The following is a 12,227-nucleotide window of genomic DNA, read 5'->3' as shown; positions in this document are numbered from 1 at the left end:
TATATATATATATATATAAACTTGATGAGTAGTATTTCGAGCCAAAACGAGCCGAACACAAACACTTCTTAGTTCGCGTTCGGCTCGTTAACTTATCGAACACGAGTTGTTCACAATCAACGAGCCATTTTGACAGCCCTGCTGAAGTGTGCCTAACTTTCTTACACTATATGTTGAAGGAAGGAAATATGATTTATGGGGATTTAAAATTATTCCCATTTTATTTACATAAAATAATAATACATGATAAATCATTAAGCCTTTGATTTGCTCAGATTGTGGTGAAGTACAGGAGAGATCCAAAATTTGGCACTTGATTTGATGAAAGTAAAAGATAATGTAAGTTTTTGGTGAATTTGAAAATCATAGGATTTGATCTGTAGAAAAAAATAGGTGGTCGGCAATGATTGGCAGTGGTCGACGGTGGCAAAAGTGATACCGAGCTTCAGGTTTTTCTCAAAGCTTCAAACTCTTACTTATGCCTCAAGCTCTCTCTCCCCCTCATGAGAGAGACGTGACTCTATTTATAAAGTCCATATTTCAATAAATGAGGGAATTTTAACAACTCTGATCGGACGGTCCGTAAATATTTCTCTGATCTGACGGCTTTTGATGAACATTTGAGTATTTTAATGATATCAGAATTGAGTGATATATGACTCGTTAGATTTGTCTTGTCGATTCGATTATAAGCTTATCAGATTTGACATCTGTTTGATCTTTTAAATATACCCAAAAAGCTTCTAAATGCGATTTAATGTCTTCATGGGGGCTTGATTTCTCTCGTACTGGACCAATTTTGATATCATTAAGTCTATCTCGTTGAGCAGCTTAGCTTGACTGTAAATTTGCTGAAATGAGAACTCTTGATGACTTTTTCTTGATACTTATCTAAGAATCTCTTTTACAATTTAATAGTGAATTCACTTTATCTGAAATAATTTAAAAAAAAAAAAATGGATGTAAGTGGAAATGTTTCAGATTTACATCCAAATAAAGCTTGTCTTCGTGTTGGCATTTCACCATTGCTTTATTGTGGAGCAAATAAAGCTTAATTAAGTCTTATCTTAACAATTGTGGATTACATACACATAGTCGATTAAAAAAAAAAAGTGAAAGCGATAATATATATTTTTCGAAAATTTACATCCACACCACATAAATCTTACGTATTTACATGTTCAACACCAAAAATTTCATATTTACATTTATAGCACTTTGAGTGATAAAACTTAATTATTACCGATATGAATATGATGGTCAAGGGGTTAGATATCTAAAAGCGTAAGAATTGTGTGGTATGTATGTAAGAAAAAATTAAAGAATATCTTGTTAGGATTGACATCTAATGCATAACATCTAATTCCCATGTATTTACATATCTAACACCTTAATTTTCATATTGAGTAAAGCGCCGAAATAGCCCCTCACTATTTGCATGGGGCCATGCAAATTAAGGTTGAGCTATAGTAGTTTTTCATGTAGATTATTTCAGCCATAATTTATAAAATTTGGGGATTATTTTGACACTTCTATAAACCGTGGGGCTAAAACGACACCATATAAGTAGTCAAAGAGTATTTTGACACTTTATTCTTTTCATATTACAACAGAAATATCATAGAAGTGAAATATATATTTTTATGCACAAGGTGGCTTGCAAAGAAAAAAAAGAAGTTTAGGATTAGATATGTAAATACATAGCAATTGAAGTTTGGGCGGACTTGATTGGGGCCCACCAGACTAGCCCAATGTGGATCTCAATTGAGCTGACTGAAATTTGGTTGATTGAACTTGATTGACTTTGGGTCATCAGAACAAGTTCGGTGGGTTGCTCTATTCTGGTTTTTGATCTCTAATAATGGATGTGCGAGCTTTTAGACATTTCCAATATGATTGGGGATACTGAGGGGCCAGGTCTTCCCTTAAATCGATTTTTTAGTGGTAGTTGGGTTGTATGCCTTGTTATTTCATTTATGATAATAGGGTCCAAATTTGTGGATCATTTGATCATCTTTTTGCCCTCTTCGTGACTAAGGTTTGTTTCAGGCAGCTACTTCTTATTAGGAAGTAGTTGTAAAACTGCTGAATAATAATCTGATTCTAAAAAAATTGTGGTGACTATTACAATTTTTTTCTTTCCTTTTTTTTTTAAGTCAATCCGCAGCCAGAAAGTTATAAACACAAATTTTTGCAGCACCAAAACACGGTTTATCTAAACAGAAAAAATTACACTACAGTACCGCACCGCCACCCCAAACAGACCTTCAATCAGTATATTTTCTCCATCACATACAAATAATGAGAAGCCGTCATGATGCATATAACTGAATTTTTATGAGACATGGAATTCTAAACTTAAAAATATTCTACACCAATCGATGCTCTCCACAAGTAAGGAAAGAAAATGTCGCAAAATATCTCCAATATTCGATGTGGGACTTTATGATGAGTACACACAAGGAAAAAATTTGCCGAATAAATGGGTAATTGAGATCAATCAATGTCACAAACACAGTAGACCTTATAATACATTCAGCCGTGCAGCTGCTTTTTAACTGGTCGGACACTTTTGACGTGAGACTCAGAAATAATATTGTGGTTGGCCTAACTCCCTGCGTTCATTAGCTTTCCATTGAAGCAACCAATGCTTCCTTCTCACGTAATCTATAGAAAAGCAACACCTATCAGGAAGATGGACCACACAGACGCGTTCAAATCAGAGGTGTGGCTGAGTCAACTCAAAACACACATATAGGGCTGTAAACGAGTTGGGTTGAGCTCGAGCCGCCCTTGGCTGGAGATTGAATTTTATTAATTTTATTGAGCTCGAGCCGCCCTTAAGTTTATGAGTTTAAGCTGGCATGCGAGCTGGCTTGTTCATTGTAAAGTGAGGGAATGATGTTAATCAAAGCTAGCTATATAATAAGATGAAGAATATAATGAAAAATCTGAAGATAAATAATAAGAAATGACATGAGATATAATACTAAATATTATTTTCAAGAACTTTTAATATCTTAGAGATGAAGTCTTTAAATTTAATACAATTTAATTATTTTTTATATTAATTTTTTTTTTAAAGGAGCCGACTTACCAGATAACAAATTGAACCGAGGTTAGCTTGAGCTTGGCTTGTTAGCTCATCGAGCTCAGTTCACTAGCCACTTATTGAGCCAAGCTTGAGTCGGCTTGACTCACTTTTAGTTCTTCACATCTTAAATGAACTACATAGTAGTCTTAGAATCACAAATATTACTCTTTGGGCTCGCTTCTTTCACAAAAAGAAAAGTATATAAAAGTATTAATATAAAATATATAATTAAAATATAATAAAATTTGAATATTTAATATGCACAATGTTATTAATTTTTTTTTAAAACAAAGTTGACTTATTTACATCCCTAATCCAGACTGTGCTTAGGTTATCAATTCGCAATGAAACATTTTAACTTCTCCTCGACAGATTGTGCTTCATTAATTGTTGGATAAATGGTACTTACATGACTTATGTACGTCTCCTTTAAGCATCAAATCGATGGATTGCCCAAGATCATGTCGAGCGACAAGTCGATATCAATAAGCTACTCGTAGATCGGCTCAATACTTATTCAAGCTTATTTGATTAACTAATTGAAAATGTTGGATTATATTTATAAATACTCGATTGTTAAATGAACAAGCTTGAACAGCTCATTGTTTGATTCATTTATGTTCACAAACAAAATCATTTAAAACTCACGAATGAGCTTGCTAAGGTCAATGAGCAATTTCATTTAAAGTTCTTGAACAAGATAATGCATAAGCTCGATTAAAATTCAATTTAATGCTTGTGAATAATATTGATTAAAGTTTAATTTAAAACTCGTGAATAAACTTAATTAAAACTTGATTTAAAACTCATTTATATTGAATTTAATTAAAATTTTAAACCATAATATATTGTTGGCTTAATTGTCCATTTATTTACTTATTTTGTATACTTATTTTAGTTATTCATCAAGAACTCGTTTTTTTATATACTCATTTATTTTTTTAAGCTCAACAAATAACTCCCTCATAAGCTCGATAAAACTAATTAGATTAAAAAAATATCACTCAATCATACTACTCATTAGTTTGCTCGCAAGATTCATTTGGCTAGAAAATGAATAGTTCAACAGTACTAATTTTAATTTGTTTGATAAATGTCATTTGGTTAGAAGTCAAATAACTAGATCATACGAATCATTAATCCGTTTAATAATGACTCAGATTATCATCATATGAAACATATGAAACATATGAAATGAACAAGAACTAAATATATGAGCAAAAAGCCAGACTGGGAAACAAATCAAGCTCAAACATGAACACAATGCTGCTCAACCCAGCTCGATTCGTTTGCAGCCTTAGTAAATCATAAGTCCACAGATATGTGAGGCAAATTAGCACTTCACTCAATATAACCAGGGTCAGAAAGACAACTTCTCTCAATTTCATTTATGGAGCAGGGGAAAATAAAGAACTGCTTCAAACTATCTACTAATACATGAGGCCCTATCTATCTCGTGACACTAGTAATTTCAAATTTATGACTCCCATCAAGGCTATTAAATAACATGCTATCATAAAATTGTGGGCCTATCTTTCACGCAACATTAAGAACAAAAATGACTCATAAATCATAAAATATATGACTCAAGTTAGCGCTCATAAGAGTTCTTTCTTTTATTTTTTGAATGTAATCTATGTTTTCTTTCTTTCATTTTTGATTTCTTGATCCATTCAATTTCATATGTAGTATGATTGAAAGTATTATAAATGTATAACATTCAAACCGAATAGGTTTTGTATTTTCAACCTTTTGGTGAGGTGAAAAGCAAGTGCAGCTTATTTTGAATTACTCTTTTAAGCTTATTTTCGAGAAATTTGCCCAAATTGGATTGTCTCTAATTCGCCTAAGCATCACTAAATCCTCTTCCAATAATAAACAATTGTGCACTTACCTCTACATAATGATTGAGAGTGTAGTTTCCCACCATATGATCGTGGGCTCGAATTACACATATTGCCCTTTGGACTCACCATAACATAAAAAGATAATATAAACAATCTTACATGCCTCAAATAGTGCAAAGATAATTATCCTCGGCCGCTTAACACGCAATAATCATCTTGGTTTGAATTTTGATTTTTTGATCCATTCAATTTCATGATATGCAATATGGTTGCAAGTATTATAAATGTATAACATTCAAAACGAAAAGGTTTTATATTTTCAACCTTTTGACATGGTGATAAACAAATGCAAGTTATTGTTTAAAGAGATTTTGAAATACTCTTTTTAAGTTTATTTCGAGGAATTTGACCAAATTGGGTTATCTCCAAATCTCTTTAGCATCACAAAATGCTCTTCCAATAATATAAGCAATTGTGCACTTACATGTCATATAGTGTTGAAGGTATAATTTCCCACAATGCGATCGTTGGGTAGAATCGCACATATTGTGCACAAGACTCACCATAACTGAAAAAAACAATGTGAACAATCTTATAAGCCCCAAAAAATGCAAAGATAGGTTATCATCGATTGTCTTAACACACAATGATCATCTTGATGCCAACATATGCCTCCAGCTACAACCAGAAGCAAGCCTAGAAAATAGGTCGTCTCCGGGACTGAAATACCTCCCCTTATAAAAATTCAGCGGAACCATTTTGACACTTTTCTTTTATCTGATAACTTGCACTAAGCACCAATTCTGCCCGAAAAACTTTTGGAATACTTGAACAAGATAACATGCTTTTCACCTCTCCAGAAGACTCTTATTCAATCTCTCAGTCAATCTATGGTGCGTACTTAAAGTATGGTGTATAGCTATCCTCTTTACAGAATTCATCAAACTTCTCCAAACAAAACTAAGAACTGTTACCAGTCCTCAAACTTTTGATTTCATTTTTTGTTTGAGCGCAATCGACGTTCAATCAAATGTCCAATTCTCAGGTGCACATGACATGATTCCTTCCTATACCAGGTATAACATCTCTAGAGATGGGTTTAAAGATAGTTCATTATCTAATATCCAATCGCCATTTGAAGCCACGAAAACTTCTGCACTTAGCTAGACAAGACTATTGATGCATCCCCATTTTCTTTTGGCTTCACCCCTTTCTCCTTGGACATTTCTACTTATACGGACCCTCTTCGTGAAAGTAAAAAAAAACCTCGCCTCTCTATTTTTTGATTTGGAGCCAGGCTTGGATCTTTCCCAGTCTCCACCTTTTCGAGTCTTCCTCTTTTCTGACCTTCTTCTTCACATTGCAGAGATTCTCAAGCCAAACAGCTTCCCCGAACTAGGGTAAGATGTGTCACCATGGATGTTCAACTACAGCAGCTCCAACAACTAACTGGATCATATCAACCTAAACATCCATGCGTCAATGGCACAACAATGACGACTCCTACATTTAAGAGGTGGAATATAAGAAAATAAAGATGTTCAATTGACAGCAATCAGTGAATTGATCTCGGAGTTGCAAATCATGGCATTGATGTGAAGAGGGTCATTCGAGTTTTCTGAAACAGTGACTTCTTCAATAGCCTTGGAGGTTTTAGGCTCAAATCCATTATAGAACTTGAGCTGTAGAACATCCTCCTAGATGGATCGAACCGCCTTCATATGACATGCTTGAGATTGTAACAAGTCTAACATTGATTGGTCGGTCTCTTGATTGAAATTTCATCACAATGTGATAGTTTAAGATGGCTAACATGAAAGCATTGAGAAGTGGTCAGTTAAGAATGCTTTAGATCAGCACCTAAGGGCAATTTTGTCTCTTATTTGGCTAAAGTTAATTTAGTTTTTTCTTATTTATTATTGTTTAGAATAAAAAAACCATAATAGGCTTAGGGTTAGGGTAATGCATGAGATTGTTGTCTTTTGAGTCTTTGGGTTACAATTTGCGAGAGAATTCCAACCTCCAAAATTGTAGGAATTGGGAGAGATCGCCTACCTCTCGAACTATAGGTGTTTATCTTTGTATTCGTGTTGAGTTGTTTGGATTATTGAAGAGAATAATTATTTTGGCCTAATTTATGTGTGAAAATCTATGAAGTTCCCTATTAAATTGGTATCACAACAGTCGACTTTGGGATTCAAATAAGAAAGATTAGGTGAATCGAGAGCGTGAGTTTTCACAGAGAAGCAGTCGCAGTAAGTATTGTGGCGTATGGAGTGCTCATCCAGAGATCGCATCGGCCATATAATTGCGAGTTAAGCTCGCTAGAAAGGGACATCGGAAATTAGGACATATAGAGTCCTCCCTTCGATGACCTAACCACGTGTAATTGTCGCGACTAGAGCTTATTGGGATGCCAACAGCGGGATCGCGACATACAACGAGTAAACAGTCGCGATACATTGCGATTAGATCTAACTGCGACACCAACGACGGGATCGCAACATACAAGGACCAAAAAGTCGCATACATTTGCAATTAGAGCTAACTAGGAAGGCTCCGACGGAATTGCGACCTACAGAGGCTCCACAATCCCATTTTCTCCTACAGAGGACCAAAATGTCGCATATTTTTATCTTTGTGTATTTTATGCAAAAATATTCTTATATAATTTGTTTTAAAATGTTATATCTTTATGCTTCCTGTTTTTTCACAAAAAGTTTCCTCAAAACACTCCATAGACCTTCTATAGCTGATGCTAAGGTCGCTATACTAAGTTTTGATACTCTTTTTTCAGTTGACTACGATTCTCTATGAGGTTCTAAGATTATATCCACCTGGAATCACACTTCTTCGACAAACATACAAAGAAGTAAAGTTGGGAGAGTTTACTTTTCCGCCAGATGTGCAACTTATGTTGCCTATCCTCCTACTCCATCATAGCAAGGAGTTTTGGGGTGAGGATGCAGAAGAATTCAACCCTGATAGATTTTCTGAAGGAGTTTCAAAGGCAACAAAGAACCAACTCATCTTTTTTCCATTTGGTTGGGGTCCTCGAATCTGCATCGGCCAGAGCTTTGCACTTATAGAAGCAAAAATGGTCTTGGCGAGAATTCTGCAACGCTTTTCAGCTGAATTGTCACCATCTTATACCCATGCTCCTCACACTATTTTAACTCTTCGGCCTCAACATGGTGCTCAAGTCATTTTACACAAACTTCTTTTACTATAAATAACATGGCTCAAGTCCTTCCATAAACTCTTTGTAATATAAAATTTTATGTCATTTTCGTATTGCTACAGTTTTCTTTTCTTTGCTTTTTCTCAAGTCTTGTTATCATTTTTTGCATTCTCTTACATGAAAAATATTCATACAGTCTATAATCCTTATATATATATATATATATATATATGTGTGATATATATATATACATATATATACATATATATATGTCCAATGTTGTGTGTGTGTCCAATGCGTAATAGGGAGAAATTAAATCTGGTTTATATTTAATATTAGGGGCATTTACATGTATACTAACTAATTTTTATGTATTTACATATCTATTACCTATACTTTACTTTTTCACATTTATACCACCCAAATCTTTCGTATGAAATGGAAAAAATAACTATTTAAATCTGGAAAATACATTTTTTATTTATGCATGCGTAAAGTGGCATATATGTTAAATTTGAAGTTTTCCTGTTAGTCATGAAAGTACTTGGTATTTATGTAAATCTTCCTTAATATTAGTTACAATAAAATGGTGGGCAACTATAATTCATGAAGCAACATTTTTGTTGACTATGATCATTGTAAAGAAACTATAACTAATTGATTGGTTATATGGAATTATATTACTAATATCTTATGTGATTTGGTATAAATGTTAAGCTTATCCTATAAAGATGAATTGATTACCTTGAAGTATATTATATAAAGATAATTATATTTTATCTTCACTAATTTATCATAATGAACATAAAATACCATTATAAAATATATAAATTACTCAAATACATCTAACATTAATGTCAATTTATCCTTTTTTTATAGAATTATAAAGTGAAATAAAACTAAAACGTCTGTAGGATCCAGCTATTGAGAGAATTTTCATCGGGCTTAAAAATTTTCTGATGCCCATGAATATTAACGTCTTGCCTACCGAGCTATCTGCAGAAGGAAAGATATACTAAAGTTTCCTCATCAGGGAAAAATCTTTCTAAAAGGCAGAAATGGAAGGCATGATGATGAATCAAGAACTTAGAAGTTATTGTCTAAGTAGTTTGTTGCTCAGTAAGCTTTGGAGCGAGAGCAAGATTTACAAGTGACCATGAAGTTATATTTTCAGGCTTAACAGCATCAGACCTCCATCACTTAAAATAAAAACTTAAAATCAACTTAGCGAAAGGGCACAAAGTATTAAAAATTGCAAGGAAATGGATCTGACTAATGAAAAGCATGAGAAGCTAATTATCATTAGGGACAATGAAGATCCAATCAAAAAGTTACCATTCATTGTAATGACAGAGATTATCAAACAAGCTCTGCATAGTGAACATCAGATTGTGAAACTTGGAAGTCAGGTGCAAAAAACTAGTGCTGAAAGGCCCAACAAACAAAAAATCAAATATGAAGGCTAAAAAATTATCATCCATTATGATAGCTTAAAATAAATTTTGTAAGATGAATATCAGAGCGTGGCACTTGGACTAAGATTCTAAGAATTCCCTGCTGAAAGAGCCCGAAAAAGAAAAATCAAATATGGAGGTTGAAGCCTCATTAAGTTCTAGTGAAAAAAATCAAAAGCAAGACATCCAATTTGCAGCCTTGAAGATTCTCCATTAATTATTTGTGGGAATGGGTCCTAGGTTCCTATTAATGAACTTCATGATGTTGGATACTTGAGGAATCTGAAGGACTATTTAGTTTTTATTAGTTTAAAGACAATTTAATCATTTGTCATTTATTATCGTTTAGTATGAATAGGGTTTAATAGTTTCGGTTTAGATTATGCCTGAGATTATTATTGCGATCTTAGGTTTAGAGTTTGGTAGAGATTTCCTACCTCTCGAATTATAGGAATTGGAAGAAATCTCCTACCTCTCAAGTTGAAGGTGCCTATCTTTGTATTTGTGTTGAATGATTGATACTCTTGCAATAAAATATTATTTGCCTTACTTTTCATGTTGAAAATTGAATTGGTTCCTATCAAGTGGCATCAGAGCATTGATCCTTCTGTTGCGTCTCTTTCGAGGCCGACCTCACGATACAATCGTGATTCAAGGTAGTTGGGAAGTTGAACTTCATGATCAGGCGATACAGTCGAGATCGATCCGTAGGAGCCCATATACAAAAGGTCATAAGATCATGATCAAACATCGCAATACAGTTGCGATCGACATAATAGCGCATACAGAAGCCCCGCCTACCTCCTGGTCGAACTTGTGATACAATTGTGATCTACGGAATCACACATACATAAATTTTGTGTGAAGGTTGCAATATTGTTGTGATCAAACTGATGGGGAGCAAGCCACGGGAACACAACATAACAAAACTAAAACTCTCACCATTTTTCTGCTTCCATTGCGCCCTAACGATACAATTGTGATTTGAGCTTGCTAAGAAAACGCTGGATCGCGGCGTGTTTGCTAAAGATATAACTGGAGCCAGCTGGGAACTTCAAAATTGCGGCGCGTAACTCCGGTGTTTCTGAAGATCGGGGTGAGAACAGAGAAGCAAGCTTGAGATATGGGGTGCCATAGTCGTGACACATTAGCAATTTGGGCGATCTAGGAAGCCAAGAGCAAATCACGTCTTACGATCTCGTGGTACAGAATCAACCCGAACTAGGTGGGAAACCATCGACATTATTTCAGCATACAGTAGTTCTTCCTTTGTGATTGAAATCAATTTGAGCATAATAGCAGTCAAGAAAGTGGAGGCTTTGGAGGAAAAACTAGAAAGAGATGAGACACATCAAATCTGAAATAAATGAGTATTTCTCATCTGTGGAGGTACAGTTGGAACAGAGACTCGTAGTCTTGGAAGAAATGATGAAGAAGAACATGGAGAGAGAAAACAACCTTCGCCCATGACGAGATCGAATGATTGCGTTGGGAACCGACGCGAGTAGTAACAACAAGAAGAATTCGAGCGACATCAGCGCAACCTCACTCTTTTAGGTGGGTTGGGAGCTACGGTGTTGAGTGAAAGAAATGGGAGTGAACTTGAGCAACAATACTCGGAAGAAATAACACGACATTCAAAAGGCTAGAACAAATGGAAGCAAGCAGGATCTCATGAAGGAAGAAGTCGAGAACGGAGTTGAGCGTCAGCTTTTGTAGAGACTTGCACGATATGATGAGGTTTAGAACGGTTGACAAAAGGTATAATAGGTCGACGTGCAATTCGGAACTGAAGATGTTCGTTTCGAAGTATTTCAACCTGGGATAGGGAACCACGGTTGTCGAAGGGCTGACTTCAACTGCGCTAGTGTCTTTTGATACAACAACCTTCCGGGTAGAAGGTGATTCAGAAGTAATTATGAAAACTAGACAAATGGAAAACAATGAAGGAGTTTGTAAAAGACTTATTTAGACATTGCAGATTATTCAGGAGGATGCAAGATAGTGGTACTTTACGGTGACCTTAATTTATGCAAGAAATTGGAGATGTTGAAGACTAAGATGAGGGTGATTGAGGACGCATTACTGGGATTCTTGATCGAGTGACATAGCATGAAAGGGATACATGATACGAAGTTAACAAATATTTTAATAATCAATGAGCTACTAGATGAGTTGTTTGTGGTTATGATATTCTCTAAGATTGATTGGAAGCCATGACACCATCGGATTCAAATGCGATCGAAGACTGTGCACAAGATGACATTTGGAGATGGTGAGGATTACTATGAATTTCTGATTAAATGGAATGGATTGTCAAATGATGACGCCACGTAAGAGCCATACAACTTAATCCAGCAGTAATAGTTTTTCACCTTGAGGACAATGTGTATTTTGAGAGGAGAGTAATGTCTTGAAGGTGCCTAAAGGTCATTTAGTCTTTAAGGATAATTTAGTCATTTGTCATTTATTATTGTTTAATATAAATAGGGCTTAATAGTTTTGGTTAAGTTATGCATGAGATTATGTTTGTGTCTTAGATTTAAGAGTTGGGAGAGATTTCCTACCTCTCGAATTATAGGAATTGGGAGAAATCACCTACCTATCGAATTTTAGATGCTTATGTATTATGTTGAGTTGTTTAATGTTAA

At 34.7% G+C, this 12,227-nt stretch overlaps 1 protein-coding gene across 1 annotated transcript in view; it reads left to right on the top strand.

Annotated features, from left to right (window-relative positions):
- Positions 1 to 8,173, top strand: part of LOC110018282 (11-oxo-beta-amyrin 30-oxidase-like) — an 18,356-nt gene extending 10,183 nt beyond the window's left edge. The window contains exon 2 of the mRNA XM_020715552.1: positions 7,739 to 8,173. Coding sequence (XP_020571211.1) covers positions 7,739 to 8,173 — 435 coding nt within the window. The remainder of the gene's footprint in view (positions 1 to 7,738) is intronic.
- The last annotated feature ends 4,054 nt before the right edge of the window (positions 8,174 to 12,227 follow it).

This window comes from Phalaenopsis equestris, unplaced genomic scaffold, assembly GCF_001263595.1.
Source record: "Phalaenopsis equestris unplaced genomic scaffold, ASM126359v1 Scaffold000006, whole genome shotgun sequence".
NCBI lineage: Eukaryota > Viridiplantae > Streptophyta > Magnoliopsida > Asparagales > Orchidaceae > Phalaenopsis > Phalaenopsis equestris.
Note: the sequence above shows the minus strand (reverse complement) of the source record. Positions and strands in the feature narration are given on the sequence as shown.